The sequence below is a fragment of the Ornithorhynchus anatinus genome, chromosome 10, assembly GCF_004115215.2.
Source record: "Ornithorhynchus anatinus isolate Pmale09 chromosome 10, mOrnAna1.pri.v4, whole genome shotgun sequence".
Lineage (NCBI taxonomy): Eukaryota > Metazoa > Chordata > Mammalia > Monotremata > Ornithorhynchidae > Ornithorhynchus > Ornithorhynchus anatinus.
Genome location: NC_041737.1, coordinates 45581409 through 45598720, shown reverse-complemented (window position 1 = coordinate 45598720; position 17312 = coordinate 45581409). Strand labels below are relative to the sequence as shown.

At 45.3% G+C, this 17312-nt stretch overlaps 1 protein-coding gene across 3 annotated transcripts in view; it reads left to right on the top strand.

Annotated features, from left to right (window-relative positions):
- The first annotated feature begins 532 nt into the window (after positions 1 to 532).
- Positions 533 to 17312, top strand: part of GRM8 (glutamate metabotropic receptor 8) — a 458029-nt gene continuing 441249 nt past the window's right edge. For 2 of the 3 annotated variants that reach the window (XM_029072711.1, XM_029072713.1), the window contains exons 1-2: positions 533 to 603; positions 9021 to 9870. In XM_029072711.1, coding sequence (XP_028928544.1) covers positions 9361 to 9870 — 510 coding nt within the window. In that variant the 5' untranslated portion in view covers positions 533 to 603; positions 9021 to 9360. Of the gene's footprint in view, positions 604 to 6410; positions 6467 to 9020; positions 9871 to 17312 lie in introns of those variants that run through there. The other variant, XM_029072712.2, reaches the window with a different exon arrangement.

Sequence of the window (17312 nt, the reverse complement as noted above, 5' to 3'; positions counted from 1 at the left end):
GTTTGACGGCCACGAGGAGTCCCGTCCCCCCCTCCAGCCCCCTCCCGGACCCCAGACCCGTTCTCCCTTCCCGTCCATTCCCTCCCACATCTCTCCTCCTCCTCCTCGGAGGAGGGCAAGCGGGGTGGGGGGGGGACGACGACGACACGGCTCCCACTACGGTCTCACTCGCAGCTGGAGCGGCTGCGGGCCTCGAGCGAGGAGGGCGGGAGGGAGCCGGCAGCGGGGTCAGCCTCGGGGGCCGGGGATCCCCCCCCGCCCCCCCACCACTCCCACCCTGCCCTCCACCCTCCGCCCCGCCCGATGGGGCTCCGGGCTGAATGGCTGAGAAGAGGGGGATGAGGGCAGCCTTTCGACAGACCAATCGCGGGCGGCGGTGGGAGGATTCGGTGCTGGCGGCGGCGGGGCCCCGCGCCGGGCTCGGGCACCGCAGCCTCGTTCAGCACCAAGGACAGCCACAAGTGCAGCCCGCCCGCGCCCCCCGGGCCCCCCGCGCCCCCCGGGCCCCCCGCGCCCCCCGCCGCCCAGCAGCATGCGCCGGCCTCCGGCCTCCAGCCTCCAGCCTTCAGCCTCCGCGCCCAGGCCCCCGCTGCCTCAACCCGGGTAAGGACCTGCCCCGGCCGGACCACGGAAACCAACGACCGCACACACACACACCCCCCCCACCCCATCATCCTCCCACCCGACAGCAACAACAACAAACACCTTCAAACCCCAATAACTCTACTTGCTAAAAAAAGGAAGATGCTGGGCCATTTTTTTCCTCTTGGGTTTGCCTTTCCCCAAAAAAAAAAAAACCCCAAAACTTGCACGGTGGCTTTTCAGCCCTCCCTTCCCTCCTCCGGAGTTGGGCGATTCGGCTTTTTTTGGGGGGAGGGGGGGAGAGACGGAGTGGAAGGCTTTAGCGGAGAGACGAGGGTGAGAGCCCGCAAGAGGTGGAGGGTCGGGGGGTGCGGGGAGAGGAGCATTGGGAGGCATTGGGGCGGTGGGTTGGGGGAGGGGGGCTGGCTTCGTTTCGGTCGATTTTAGGGTGCCAAGGGATAGGTGGGATCCTTCACCTTTGGGGGGACTGGGGATGGCTGAACTGTTAAGATGGTGTGTGGGTGGTGTGGGTGAGGTACAGGGGAGAAAGGAGGTTGGCTGTCCCCCTCCAACGTTTGGCGAAATGCCCCCAAAAAGTTTATTTGATGGATTTGGCTCCGGAGGGAAGCGGGGAAAAAGAAGGTTAGGAAGGAGAGCGGGAAGAGGGTAGGGGATTCGGCCAAGACGTTCCGATGTACCCATGCGGCAGGATTTCAAAGATTTCAAGGATTTCAGGGCTACCTGGCCCTAGGTTTTCTCCTGAATATTCAGCTGACGCTTTCGGGGGTGGGGGTGGGAAGATATCGGAGATGAAGATCCCCGCTTGTTGTCCAGCATTTGCCAAGAGGTATTTCCCAAGTCCTTCGTCTCCTCCCACCCCCGAGCTCCCCCGGCCTCGGCCAGCCTTAACGGTGGCGGGGCGGAGAGGCAGGCTAACCCTGGGTCCAGGAGAGATGGGCTGCCTGATGGGGAGACGGTCGAGGGAGGCGCGTTTTTGGCTCAGGCCCAAAGAACGGGCAGCCCCACAGCTCCCTGCAAGTTTCGCCTTAATGACCATCTCCTCTCCGGCCGCGGGCCGCGGTCTCGGGCATTCCTCCGGGTCTCCCAGCTGACGCCGAGGACCCCAGGGACCTTCAAAGTTCAGTCGTATTTCCAACGTGGCTCGACTTAGGGGGTGGGATGGCCCTCCCTCAGCTCGGCAAAGATCACCCAGCGCTTAGAACAGGGCTTGGCACAAGGTGAGCGCTTAACAAATACCATCATCATCATCCTTATCACCGGCTCGCAAAATCAAGGGGCCGGCAGAAAATCCCCCTCCTCCTACCTCGCCCCGACCCCTTCTCTAATGACGTTCACTCCCATCTCGGTTTGCGCTGGATCCAGCTCCCTGGGAGGGCAAAATTGGGCCCGAGGTGGCAGATTTGACAAGGAGCCTCTAGACACTCAGGAGTTTTGGGGGAGAGAGAGAGAGAGAAAGAGAGAGAGTGTATGTGAAAGGAGGGGAAGGGAAGGAATCTAGGAGGGGAAGAGACAAGGGAATCTCCTTCCCGTCCCCGCCCACCCCCACTCCCTACCAGCTTTAACCATCCTTCGGGCTCCCGCTTCTTTCTTAAGAGTTAAGACCTCCAACCCTCACCGGAATGCCCCGAGGGGTTGGGAATCTGGCTTTGACCTCCTTGCCAGTCCTCTCAGCCCTGCTGAAACCCCCAGACCCATTTGCTAGAGATGGTGCAAGCCCGCCTCCCCTTCCCCCTTCCCTCGCCCTTCGGAGCTCAGACTACCTCTCGAGCTGACGCTTAGAGCAACGGAAATGTAGGAAACTCTGCTCGGAACCCACCTAAGAAGAGGGGGTTGGGGGAGAGGGATCCCACCAGGTCTCTGGGGAATTCCCTCATCCCTGCCCCACGGTAGTGGGAGCGAGGGAGGGTCTCCGCCGGCCTCCGGCGTGTGCATCAACTTTCCCCTGGAAGGGGGTGTCCTTGGGGACAGGAGAGATTGCTCTTTTCAACCCAGAAGCTAAGGGCCACCCCGGCTTGCAAAATTGATGCACCTCCCTAAAAGCCGGTTAATCCGCATCGATTCCGGAGTCCGAGGGCAGGCACATCTGGACCGCCCTGACATGTGGGAGTTGGAGAGCTCTTGACATTTAGATTGGGGATTTATCGGGAAATCTGGGCTCTCGCTGGCGAAATAAAAAGCAGTCGGATGATATCCTGAACTTGGTTTTAAGGAGCAACGGGAAAAAAGAGCCCCCAGCCAGTCGTCAAAGGCATAAAGACTGGAAAGTCTCTCTTTGATGAGGGAATGGCGTTTTATCAGTTGATTGGGCCGCAGAAACCCTGGGTTTATCCGGGCAACTGCTTACGAAGAAGACTCGCTAGGGTCAGTGCTGGGGAGCCCAGGCAAAGCTGCGGCAAGTCCATTTAAGTGCTATTCAAATCCTGATCTTTGGGGCTGATAATTTCCAGGAGAAAAAACATATCCAACGGGAGAAACCTTAGCTAGACTTTCTCATCCGAATCCTCCCCATGTTAAGAAAACTGGAAGGTCTATTTGTAGTCACACTGGAAAATGCGGATCAGAGAGATATATAAGATCTCTCAAACATGGGGGTTTGAGTGAGGAGGGGACGGGAGGGGAGGATGGTTCATTTGTGCAGAGATTCCCAGACGATGAAGGAAAACTCCAGTTTCCTTCTGTCATTCGGGTCAGTTGAGTCAATTCTCTTAGACTAGAACTAGTTCTGCTGAGCAGAACCTATAGGAAAAGTGAGCAGAATCCGAGCGCTTAGGTCAAAAGAAAGGTAGAGACAAGTCTCCCAAAGAATAAGAACAGAAAGTTAGATGCCTTTAAAAGTTGATCAGGCAAGTTGAGGTGGTTGCAGTTCAGCTCTAATTTGTGTAAATGGTATTTATGCAGCCAATAACCCAGGCTGACATTCACCTTGGCAACTTCATGGTAGCAATCTTTGTGTAAGAATGAACAATGCTTCCAGAGTGTAAGGACCTGAGACACAGTTTTTTTTTTTTGGCCGGGGGGGGGGGGGGGTCTCTAGCAGTCAATGTGTTTACTTCCACTTTTTTTTTCCTTTGACAAACACATGCATTATGTCTAATGTCTAGAGACTTTTGAATTTTAGGCTGGATATGGGCTGTCAGAGTGTTTCAGGGCAATGGTGTAGCCCATGTTTTCTCTGAAGCCCAGATGCAGCCTTCTGATGATCAGAGATTTGTCCTGCAGGTTGGGTTCCCTTGGACAAGTTTCTCATCATTCATCTGTTAGGCTCAAGATGGAAAATCAAATCACAGCTTCTAGTGGGGCTGCAGTTCATTCTGAAGGAGATCAATAAGGGAAAGAGGAAGCGGCGGTGTTTCTTTTCAGATACTCCCCCACCCCCCCCACTTTCTTGGCTTTAATCTGCCTGATTCTAGACTTTTCTACACTGGTCAGGGTTTGGCCTTTGTGAAAGCTTCAGGTTTGGGCCCCTGCTAACTTTTGGGATTTGGAGAGATTGAAAATTTGATTTTTATGCTTGGAAGATGGTCTTTTCCAAGATCAGCTCTGAGGTTAATTACCACCATTTGGAGCTAATTTTAATGTTTAACAACCCACCCAGGCTTACTTATACCCATTTCCCCTTGTTCTGCTCTGAGTCAAAATGGACAACAGTCATCAATTTAATAGACCTTCAGATATTTGAAGACCAAGAACTTACCCTTCAGCCTTCCTCCCCCCAACCCCTCACCTCCAAATTCAATACTCCCAGTTCCTTTAACTTTTCCTTGAAGATCTTATTATCTAGTCCTGCAGACAATTCTCTGGCTCTCTTCTGAAGCCACCCTATAATCTCCACGTTCCTCTCAGGTTGAGGATTCTCCAGTTGAACACAAGATTCTAGTTTAAGATCAGCCCTAGTTGGAAGGGTAAGATGTCTACTATATTCTTGTGCATTTTCCTGCAGGCTTTTAATGCACTATGCTGACTCACGCTCACTTGTTACCACTTAAACATCTTTTTCCGTTAAAATCACTCCATAAATTCTTCTGTGATATGCTATGTTCATGGCTTCCTGTCACTTGTAATGCTAACAGACAAACCCAGTTTAGGACTTACATGCTCTGCTCATGCTGCCAGAAAAAAAATCAAAATTTATAAATGAAATCAAAATGACCATGCTTTGTCAAAACCTTGCCTGATGTTTATCCAACCCCTTCAAGTCAGTAAACTCCTTGAGGCAGGGATTTCGTCTATTGCATTGTATTCCCCCAAGTAATTAGGATAGGGTTCTGCACAAGGCAAGTGTTCAGTAAACATCATTGATTAAATGATTGATTGATCATTAAATGCACCCTCATTACTATTAAAAAGGTCACACACACACACACACACACACACACACATGCATCCTACGGCATTGAAGATGACAGAAAACATCATCCCTGTTTTAGAACAACCCCAAAAGAGCAAAAATCATTTGCAGTGTTCAAATAAAACTAGGAGGTTTGGAATTTTGTAAGCTTAACACTTGTTACTGAGGTGGATTAGATACCAGTTTCACTTCTAGAGGTTTTGCTTTCAGTTTTTTTCACATTTTTTACTTTCAAAGTACAAATTTTGTTGCTTTTAGTCCAAGGGTTCACTATCAAAAGGAATCAGAATATAAAACTTCCCACCTCTTAAAATCTGACACAAAAATAACTAAACTTGAATACATGTGAAAAATTGCACTCATTTGGGATTCTGTTGATTCAGTCTGGAGCTATTCATGAAAACTGGGTAATTCAAACCCCTGGTAACCCCTACCCCACCGCCCCCCAAAATCCTTCTTTTAGTTGTTCAGATATTTCGAAAGGAAAGTTCTTTTTTTAAACTGAAAGGTCTGAATAATCGAGTCACTAATTCATTATTTGGCCCCTTTCTGGCCATAAAATTTGAAGGTATACTCCGATGCTTAGACATGAAATGACTGTTCAAAAATAAACACTTGGTCTTTAAGTATACCACTTGGTAAAAAAAAAAAACCCGTGGTCTTTAAGAATTGTGTGAATGATTAATGAAGCTATATTCGGGCTTTTTCCTTTTGTCAGATAAGTTTTCATATCTTGTTGATCTTAAGGGAGAAGTTAGAAGCTTCTAGTAAAGCATGCATTATTGTGTTGTAATATAAAGTGGGGGAGACAGGGGCAGAACAGTGTTTTAGAAAATCGGATTGGTATGACAGATTCATGAAGCTTTCCATAGTTTTCTTCAAAGCCTTATTAAAAGCACACCTCCTCCAAGAGGCCTTCCTTGACTATGTTCACATTTCCTTTTCTCCCATTCCCTGCTGTGTCACTCTTGCACTCGGCATCACACCTTTTATTTGTCCCTCCCTCAGTCCCAGAGCATATATATATATATATATATATATATATATATGTATATATCAGGGCCATAATTCATTTATTTATATTACTGTCTGTCTTCCTCTAAGACTGTAAGATCATTGAGGACAGGTGACATGTCTACCAACTCTTTTATACTGTCTCTCTCAAGCGCTCAGTACAGTGCTTTGCATACAGTAAGCCCTCAATAAATACGATTGCATGACTGGAACCAAATAATGGACACAAGACAGACTAGTTAGAATTTGTGCCACAGACAGGTTACCAGTTCACTGATTATAACAAGGATGAGTTCCCATTAAGAAATCTATTTAATTGAGCACACAAAGCTAAACTGAAAAAGGCAATATTTAATAAGAATCAATGATGCAAAAGTGATGTGATTTCGTACGAATGATCAGAATAATCGTATATCTTTCCTAGGCAATGTGGGGAGAGCTAAAGCTAAATTATGTCGGACTGAAATAGATTCTATGGGCCCCATCTCCCGGTGTCAAAAGGTAGGTAGGTAGTAAATTATGTTAAACAAGTAAGGTGTTTTGGGAGGAAGAAACATTAACCGTTTCAGGCCTCTAGGGGTCCCTTTAGGGCACTATTGACTGCATTGTGTATTCACAGCAGCAAGTGCTAATGATTCCCTTAAGTCTGGAAAGAGTTAAGTCTCCTCTTTAAGAACCGACTTTACAACCAGTCAGTAAATTGGGGCACTGGGAGAATTGGGCTCTTTATTAATAACTTTGTATTTCGGAGGCAAGGGATAAGCACACATTATGCCACACGCATTTCTTTCTAAAAATGAAGATCAGAAAAACTGGTTATCTCTATCCATCAATCTTACTTATTGACTGCTTATTCCTTGCATAACACTGTACTAAACGCTTGGGGGAGTACAATATAATAGACCTGGTAGATACGTTCCCTGCCCACAGCGAGCTTTCAGTCTAGAGAGGGAGACGGACATTAATATAAATAAATAACGGATACGTGCATTTTAAGTGCGGTGGGGCTGGGGGAGGGGTGAATAAAGGGAGCAAATCCAGGTGCAAGGATGATGCAGAAGGGAGTGGCATCTATAGGAACTACCTAGTGTAATTTATTACACAATGACATTATTCTACGAGGAACCATTGAGGTAGTCGTTCATGTCTACAGGAGACTCCTCAAAGAAAGTGGTGAGGAAGGTAGGCAGGAGCAGGAGGGTTGGGGCAGAATGACCAGTCAAGGAGGTGCAGAAGGGAAACATTAAGGAGAAGGGTTTATCCATCAATCAATGGTATTTATTGAGCACTTAATGTATGCAGAATACTGGACTAAGCCCAGTGGGAGACACCAATAAAATAGAGTTGGTAGATAACATTCCCTGCTCACAAGGAGCTTTCAGTCTACTGGAGGAGGTGGACATTCAGACAGTAGTATTTATTGAGTGCTTACAGTGTGCATAGCACTATACTAAGAACTTGGGAGAGTATGATGCAAGAGTTGGTAGACATGTTCCCTGCCCATAATGAGCCTAAAGTCTACACACATTAAAATAAATTGCAAAAGTGAAAGAGTATTCATAGCCCTCCTGAAGCCACATCTCCTCCGGGAGGCCTTCTTTGATTAATCTGTCGCTTCACCCTATTTCCTTACTTAAGTACCATTTCAACACTCCTGCATCTCGTAAGTACTTGGGTATTCTTTTTACCTGCTTCCTCCATAGTGCTTATATACCTGTCTTTAAACTCTGCTACTTCCCCGTACTTGTAAGTTATATTAGTGTCTATCTCCTCTGCTAGATTATAAACTCCTTGAGGACAGGAATCACGTATACTAAATCTAATCTACTTTCCCAAGTGCATATTACTGCCCTGACAAAGAGCTCAAAAAGTGCTGTCGACTGATTAATTGGAATAGGAGAAGGGATGTGGCTGGGGTTATGAAGAAGTTAAAGACAGTTCATGGCTGTGGAAAAGGGTGAGAAGGAATTTCACTTTAGAAACAGAGGAGGTGGTGGGGTAGAGAAATGCTGTCAATGCCAAAGAGTGCCTCACACTTTAAGTGTGAATATCTGTAGTCTATCTCGTTCCCCCAACAATCATCTATCCAAGACCATGGTGGTACTAAGGTTTCTGTTCTTCTCTGTGGCTTACGTGTTTACTCTTAGGTTAGCACAAACTTTAAATTAACTATAAAGTATTGTGAAAATGTACTTAATTTTGAATTTACTGGTTACAGTTTTGCTCTTAAATTTATTTCTTTTAAATCATATTAGTTTGAAGTCTCTCATTCTAGGGATTTTCCCAACATTAATTTATGGTCTTGACCAAGTAACAATGTTTCCTACTGAGCCAGAATCAAGCTCTTTAGTTGACTGCCAGGTCTGATTTTTTCAAGGTGAGTTTATAATCACCAAGCCATATTAGTTTCATCCACAAACAAATTCTAAAATCTATAGAATACAAATAGGAATATCTTTGGTTTTTTAAAAAAATTACAGCACCACGAGGTATATTTACATTACATAACTGACGCTTTCATAAGTCATGCAGCTGATAGTATTTTCTTAACCCTTGGAGTAGATTTTGCGGTGGAATATTAATTTTTCCCTACAGGCAAATCTGAGGCACCTAATATTTTTTCATTAAGACACTTCTGCTTTATTAACTACGTCACAGAAGGAAGTCTTTCAGCTTGATACTTTGGAATACAGACCACATGGACAAAATCAAAATAAGAAATCCATTATCTCTATAAAAATAGAATCTTAAAAATATTGACAACTCTTCCAAGTTGCTCCCTTCCTGAAATAACAATTCATCAAAAATAAAATTCACAAAAATTGCTTTTCAGTTTCGAGGTGCCAACCTAGTGTTAGATACTCTAGTGTTACTTTTGTCCTTATGGTATCACAAATTTCCCTGGACACTGAGGTGTTCGACTTCACTGGGGGCCTGAAGGAGTTAGTTTCTTACAGAAGGGGAAAGTGAGAAGAAATGTAGTTCTGAGTCCAAAGTCTCCGAAAAATAGAGACCCTGGGAACTAACTCCATCCCCCCCCCATCATTTTTTCCAGGAATTCTTCACCTGCTGGGCTGACTTCAAGGACCGACTTCAAAGACGTGAACTGCTGACCTCATCCCAACATCAGAACCTCGGCCCACTGTCCTATTTCTCCCACCACTCTGGGGTGGCGGAGGAGACCCGGGTTGCCCACGGAATCGATGGCTCTGGTGGACATTCACTGTGACGCTCGCTTCGAAAAGTTTCGGCTGGCAGCCCCCTGAGCCCCACCGCCATCCATCGTCCATGGGCCCGGATGATACCCGGTGGAAGGTGCGGCTCCAAACAGTCCCCCTCCTTCTGCAGCAAGAATAAAATTTGGGTCTTGGCTTGTGACTCCACCTTCCGAAAAAATGGTATGCGAAGGAAAGCGGTCAGCCTCCTGCCCCTGTTTCTTCCTATTAACCGCCAAGTTCTATTGGATTCTCACGATGATGCAAAGAACTCACGGTCAGGAATATGCCCATTCCATTCGGGTGGATGGGGATGTCATTTTGGGAGGACTATTCCCTGTCCATGCCAAAGGAGAGAGAGGGGTGCCTTGTGGGGAGCTGAAAAAGGAGAAGGGGATCCACAGACTGGAAGCCATGCTGTATGCAATAGATCAGATCAATAAGGATCCCGATCTTCTTGCCAATATCACCCTGGGTGTTCGCATCCTGGACACTTGCTCCAGGGACACTTACGCTCTGGAGCAGTCCTTAACGTTTGTGCAAGCTTTGATAGAGAAAGACGCTTCGGATGTGAAGTGTGCCAATGGAGACCCACCGATTTTCACTAAGCCAGACAAGATATCAGGCGTGATAGGGGCGGCGGCAAGTTCTGTGTCCATCATGGTGGCTAATATTTTAAGACTCTTTAAGGTAGGTAAGCTTTTCCTTCCAGAGGAGTATAGATGTCTAAGAGAGTTCTTCACGTGAACAGGTTTCAAAAGAAAGTAGAATTGAAAGAAAAGGGTTTTGGTTACACCTGTTTGAATCTGTCATTTTCATTCATATCAGAGCCAAGGGATGAGCTGAGCTTCACTGGCTTGTAGCAGAAGCGGCAAAGAGGAAGGGCCTGCAATTCCTTCGCCACCATGCCTTTTGAGAGTGGGTTTCCCAGCACTTTTTCATTTTCTTCCTAAGGTGTTTTCTCCCACTCTCCCCCTCACGCACACACTCCTGTGTGCTTTCTCTCTCTTACACACAGACACACAACCATACACACTCTCTCTCACTCCCTCTCTCTCGTCACACTCACTCCCTCACACACTCTGGCTCTCATTCTCTTAGTACAGTGCTCTGCACGTAGTAAGCGCTCAATAAATACTATTGAATGAATTCTCACACACTCTCAAACACTCACTCTCACTCATTCTCCCTCTCTCACATACACTCTCTCGGCCCCTTTCCCTACTCTCTTTTCCCCCTTCCTCTAAGTCCAACTCAAATGAGGTCTGATTTTAGAGCACCTCAGTATAAAATTTCATGTTCCTGGTCTTGTGTCATTGGCCTGATAAGTCCCAAGTGGGTTCCAAATTTTTTTTTAAGTTGGCTCCACCAATCACATTTGGACAGTTGGTTGGGTCTGCCAATTTGGGGACTTGTGGGCATGGCTGAATTGCATTTCAATTTTTGTGTCCAAGTTCTCTATAAATCTCATATCATTGCTTAAATTCAGGAATTTAGTGGGCTAGTTATGCTATCTCTTTCAGAAAGAGAGAAAGGGAATAATTTGATGAAGCATTTCACATTGGTAGACTTGGGATCATTCCCACTTAGAGGCTCGATTTCGAAAATAATCTGGATCCATCAAAGCAGGTTATTTCACATGAATATAATGAAATAGTTATTGCAAAAAGCTTGATTTAGCATATGCTATTCTTGCTTTTGGACAGTATGCTTAGGAAAATTGCATTTATAGACATTACACTCAAATGTAATGCTCTGAAAGATAAAGATTCCCATGGAAAAAAATAGCCCTTTAGAGTAGAATGTTGATGTTAGAGTAGAATAGTTATCATGTTCTGTTTAGGACTGTGTCTGCCCTGGCTGAAATTTTCAAAAGATTCCTGAATCTGGGCTACACATTCCCTCCATCTGTGCTTATGTTGTTCCCAGCCCTGCTCATTCTTCCAGAATTTCCCCATCATTCCTGTTCACTTGCCTGCCACTCAGATGATGCACAGGAAAAGGGTAAATGAGTTGTGGTTACCTAGCCTGGAGAAGAAAAGACTGAGCTGGTCTCGGGACACGATTTGAAGGGAGATACTGAAGATTAGTCAAAAGCCTGGAACTGGGAATCGGTAGAACTGGGCTCTAGACCAGCTGTTTGCTCTTGGGCAAGACACTAAACATCTCTGTGCCTCAGTTTCATCACCTGTAAAATGGGGATAAAATAACCTGCTCTCCCACCTCCTAGACTGTGAGCACAATAAGGGTCAGGGACTGGGTATGATCTGATTACCTTGTATCCACTCACTGCGGAACACTTGGGTTTTCTGAGGTGCCCTTCCAAACTTGCTAATATGTTTTAGACAGCGATACACTCAGGAGTGATAACTCACACGTCCTTTCCCATGGGCCCCGATGTTATTCGATTTTGTGTGGGCCCCTCTACATCCAACACTTAGAACAGTAATAAGCTTTTAACACATACCACTACGAGCATTCATTCAATCAATCGTATTTACTGTGCATTCACTGTGTGCAGAGCACTGTACTAAGCGCTTGGAAAGCACAATTCAGCAATAGAGACAATCTCCACCCACACCGGGCTTGCATATGGTGCATGACATCATTACATCATTTTGTGGGCTCTAACACTGAAGCCAACTCCTCAGTTTTACTCTGATTATGCCTTGCTGCCAAAGTCACTCCTTGACATACACAACCTATGAGTAGGTTTCCCCCTCTTCCTACTGGCTCTCCAGTGTTTTTATCTTTCGGCCTTGGGCTGGGACTGATCCCTCTGAGATAGGAACAGCTGCTGGTGTGCCCTGGGCATTACTCCTATTAACTGCTAATCCCCCATCAATTAGTAAATGCTAATTGATGGGCTATTAGCTAGTGCTAATGGGACAATTAGCATAGGGCTATTAGCTGCTAGGTTTGGGGATTTCTCAGGGCTTCAGGGTTTGTGGTGCAAGGGAGTGGGGGGAGAGGACGGGACAGGTGAGAGGGTGATCTTCCAAACTCCTTGCTCTCTCTCCCCTTTGGTCTGGAGCCTCTCTCCCCTTCTCGACTTATTGAAACTGAGGTCAAGGTGTCCTGAGCTGGGCTATCTAGGGCTGCAGCTTCCGCAAGGCAGGGGTCTTTGGCTGTCATGCGGCCATTTCAACTGTCCCCAGGAATGGTCCTGAGCTGCAGAGAGGGGAGGGAGTTCCGCCGCCGCAGGACGAATGATGGGGGAGAAAAGCATGTTCCTCCGGGCTGCCCTTGAGGGTGGCTATTGCCGGGGTTGCCCTGGCAAGAGCTCTTGGAAAAAAAAGGGGGGGGGCTCACGTTGTGGGGTGTTTAGGGGCCTCCATTAGTTCAGGGCCTCAGAACTGTAGAACCATAAGCCCCTGCAGTCATCCGGTTCTGCTTTGGAGACTGTATTGTAGTATCTACTCCTTAACAGAGTTAATCGTAGCTCTGTTTACATGCTATTTATTGAGCACTTACTGTGTGCAGGGCACTGTGTTAAACACTCAGGAGAGTACAATATAACAGAGTTGGTAGATATTTTTCTTGCCCACCAAGAGTTTCCAGTCTTGGGGTGGGGGCGGGGGGGCGGGGGCAGAGAAGATAATCAGGTTGGAACACAGTCTCTGACCCACATAGGGTTCATAGTCTTCAAACCCATTTTACAGGTAAGGTAAGTAACTGAGGCACAGAGAAGTGAAGTACCTTGCCCAGTCCCAGAGCAGATAAGCGGTGGAGCTGGGATCAGAACCCAGATCCTCTGACTGCCAGGGCCATGCTCCTTCCACTAGACCACGCTGCTTCTCAGTGATAAACTGAGCAGCACTCTATATGAACATTGGTAAACATAACACTATATGTAGCTCTAAAATATAGGCAGTGAAAAACCCTTGTTACATTTCTGGAATTCCATGAAGTCAGATGCATCTCAGTCTTAATCACATCCCTGAAGGGACTGTGGCACTTTCCAGTTAGACGTCACACCTGCTGCCCTCTGGCAGAGCCGCCCTTCATGATTTTTGGCTTCAGCAACAGGCGGTAAAACTGTATTAAAATGTTTTTTGGCCCCGCGTTAAGCTGCCAAGGTACCGCTTTCCACCCTCCTGGCATCCCTAATAGAGCGCTTTTGTTTACCCAAGGCCATCCTTTTCCATGCTTGTTCCCAGAACCCCTGGGTTAAAAAGGTCTTTTGCTCTGCTTCTCTATAAAATGATCTACAGAGACTTCTATATTGTTTCATAGACCATGAAAGTATTTATGTGATAATTTCCCAAATGAAAGTACTCTAAGCAGAGAGAGCTCTGTTGGGTTTCTCATCTAGATCCTCTTGTTCCTTCCCAATATCCCCTTTCTCTTGGCTCTCTTCTCACTCCTGGCTAAGCCAACCTTCCCCCAGAGGAAAATGGGCGAGTTTCTCTGAGTAGGAGGGGCAGGCTCCCGTTGCTTGTGCTGCTCCCTTCACTCCAGCCCTCTGATGGCATAATCAAAGGTTTTTACTGAGTGCTTATTGGGTGCAGAACACTGTACTAAGCACTTGGGAAAATACAACAGAGCTGGTAGACAAGATCCCTGTCCACAAGAAGCTTACATTCTTCAGGCAACATACAATTAATACTTTTATTTGTCAGGTTCTTTGAAGTGCTTGAATAAACTGCTGGTATTTCCTCCCCACTTTCTAAAATATTTCTATTTTCCTTTAATTGGGGGGAAAAGAACTGGAGAAATTTACATACAGAGCTAGCAATTATAGAATCTGATCTCTCACAGTTAAAAATAGCCCTTTGTTGTCTTAAAAGTAGCTCAGAAGGATGACAACCACCCTCTCCCCACCCCAGACACATTGGGGTTAAAGAAGAATGATGTGTCAACCTGATCTTTTATCCTGTCATCTTAAACTAGATGATTAGATTTCTGTGGCTTAAACTTTCCACTCTAAATGAAGAGAAGTGATGTGGATATAGCACAAACTTTCCAAATTACTCAAATAGAGCCTTTGAAACAAATCATTTTGTGGGGGGGGCTGGTCATTTCTTCAGGTGAGAAAAATATTCTGATTAGAAATAATTAAAATTGATTTATATATTTAACTAAATGAAATGCTCCAAAGAGTCATGTTTCTTTTCGAAATCTCAAACTGCTCTGTCCACTCCAAAAAGGAATATTTTTTCTCAAGGCACCCCACTCCCCAAATGACAAAATCATTTGCACATTATTTATCATGAATACCAAACTTCGCTAACTCTCAATTATGAAAAGATGACTTTATCACATTTCAGCCCATCTAGTTAGTTGGACAGATGCTTGATCCCAATCAATAAACTTAGCTGGAGCCAACATTTCATTTAGAGACTTGTTTGATAGCAAATAGATCATGGTCTTCTAGGCAAACCGACAGAGGAACTTTCTCACGGTAACATGGTGTTACAGAGAGCAGCTTTCTCTAGGTGAAAAACAGCTGGTACCACGTGAATAGTAGAGGATGTTATCTAATTTATTCTTTTCTTACTCCTGGAAGAAGAGAGTGGGGTTGCCAATAAATATTTATATCTATCACCCCATTCCAAAGCCTATTTAGTATTTCCTCAATTTCTCAATTAAATGGGCACACTTAGCCAGTTAATAAAGTTATTTAGACAATTAGAGTAATTCTACTCCAAATGCAAAAAAACAGAAGGTCAGGTCTGGGGTTGGCAAGTCTAGATTTACATCTTCACACTTCTTTTCCCTTCCCACATACCTCCATTAACAACCTCCCACATCTGCGCAATATCGGGCATATTTTTTGAAAGTGATTTTCTAGTGATCTTAAACCAGTGGAAGATTCCTTTTTGGACCAGAATCTGCAAAGAACTTAATGCTTAGTACAGTGCTCTGCACACAGTAAACACTCAAATGCCATTGATTGATTGAGGGCTACACTAGCATTAATCGCTGTCTAAAAGCAAGCAGGAATTGGCCAACCCATAGTTTTGGAATCATGGAACCCCCACCTGCTTTTTCAGATCACATACCCACTCCCCATTCTGCCTAGACTTTGGGTAGATGGTGGGGGGGTAGGGGTACAGAGGAAGAGGGGCAGAGATCAGGCGAAGTTGACATTTGGGTGAGGGAAGGACCTATAATGTTGGTATTTGTTAAGCGCTTACTATGTGCCGAGCACTGTTCTAAGCGCTGGGGTAGACATAGGGGAATCAGGTTGTCCCACGTGGGGCTCACAATCTTAATCCCCATTTTACAGATGAGGGAACTGAGGCACAGAGAAGTTAAGTGACTTGCCCACAGTCACACAGCCGACAAGTGGCAGACCTCACCCCTCTACCACTAACACCTTCAGATAACAGTGGTTAATTGGAAAGACCACAAGGCTAATCAAAAGGTGCATATGAAACTAATTTTCCAGAAAAATCCCAGTCCCTTGGCCTCAAAATTCAGCAAAGCCATACTAGGTCAGGTCAGTGATCTACTCTGCCTTCTATTCTGACTCTGCCAGTGGTACCAAAAAAAGAATGCTTGAAGGAGCAAGCAGGGTAGTAACTGTCCTCCTTACATCTGTCCTCAGGGTTAGAAAAGTACCATCAGAAACCCCACAGCCTCTAGTTTTACTACCCCGTAGAGTCTTTCTGTGCTGCTTTACAGTAAGTATGCTTGCTAAAAAATCCCCTTATTCTTTGCTGATAGCTATTGACTTAGCTATCCTTACAGCTATTAAGAAACATTTCAGTTCTGAACCTCTTCTCAATTTGCCTTTAGGTTTGCCCTGGGCCACTCCCACAACCCACCCACTCGAGGATCCTGATCAAAAGACAAGGGAACATAGAAATTTCCTAAACTCTTGAAAGCCTGGACCATTAGCTTGAGTCTCATTTTTAGAAGAGAAATATTATTCTGAAAATAGAATAAATCCTTTCAGTGGGGGTGTGGGGGGGAAAGTTGCTTCTCTATCAGGTGTTCTTAATGTTTATTTAAGAAAAGTGCTCTTACCTTTTCATTTAGGGTAAGTGCCCTTCAAAAGTGCTTTTCTACTTATTTCCTCTCGAGACTGGAATAGTTTACCCTTTGGCTGTGATGTAGGCTCTTAATCAGGTGCTTATTAGACTGCCTGCTTCAGCCAAAGGGTTGCTTTCAGTTCATCATATTACGATGAGGATTTAAGGGCTCAAGACGTATACTTTGCTCCAGACAAATCACTGACTGTCTTTGCAAGTCAAGGTATACCTGACACAAATGGAATTTTAAAATGCAGTCTGAAAGACAACCTTTTCTTTTGACTCATGCCCGGTTGGATTCCTGTCCTTATTGGCAATCATCACAGCAGCTGCTGTAGGTATCTATTTTTAATTGGGTGCCCTTTTTGAAGTTGTGTTACCCTAATAAATAATGCATCACTCAGAAGTAGTAATGGAGGTAATGGTCACTTTAACATCCTTCTGACTGTGGGGTCATCTAGATTACCTCTTTTACTACTCCAGGTAATGAAGTTGACTGATTTAAGAAACTAAGCCAGAAAGACACACTTGGGCTATGAACTGAGAATGGTAAGAAGGGAAGGAGGCTATGATTTGTTTCACATCCAGCAGTTTGTCTTTGAAAACTACCACTTGATTTGCATTCTGCCACGAGATGGCAAATAACATTTCTCTGTAGTCTTAATCAATAGAGGGTCACATGGAGCCCCCTAGGGAAAGCTCTTATTTACCCATTTAATTGATGTAACATACTGGCAAAAGGAGGAGGCATCTCTTTTTGGTTTAATTATAGATTTTTCCCAGCCATCCTTAACATAAAAATTATCCCTAACCTTGTTCGTTGTATAAAATGCAGGCCTGGAATCTGATTTACTAGGATTTTAGAAGGCCGATCAGTAAATAGAAAATGTGCTGCTCACCTAACTCAGCAGATGCATTTCCTAAAATGGGAACCCTAGTTTCTAAATTAGAAGAAAAGGAGAGATTATATAAGCTATTCATGTCTAAGGAATGTATTTTGAGAAGTTGTATGAAAGAAGAACACAGGTAAGGCAGAGTATCACACAAAATATAACTTTGGACATATCCGTCAACACACTTACATGTGGCCTATTGACCCAGTGAAGATACCTTATTGAACAGGCTATTTAAAGAGTGAAGACTCTTCACTGT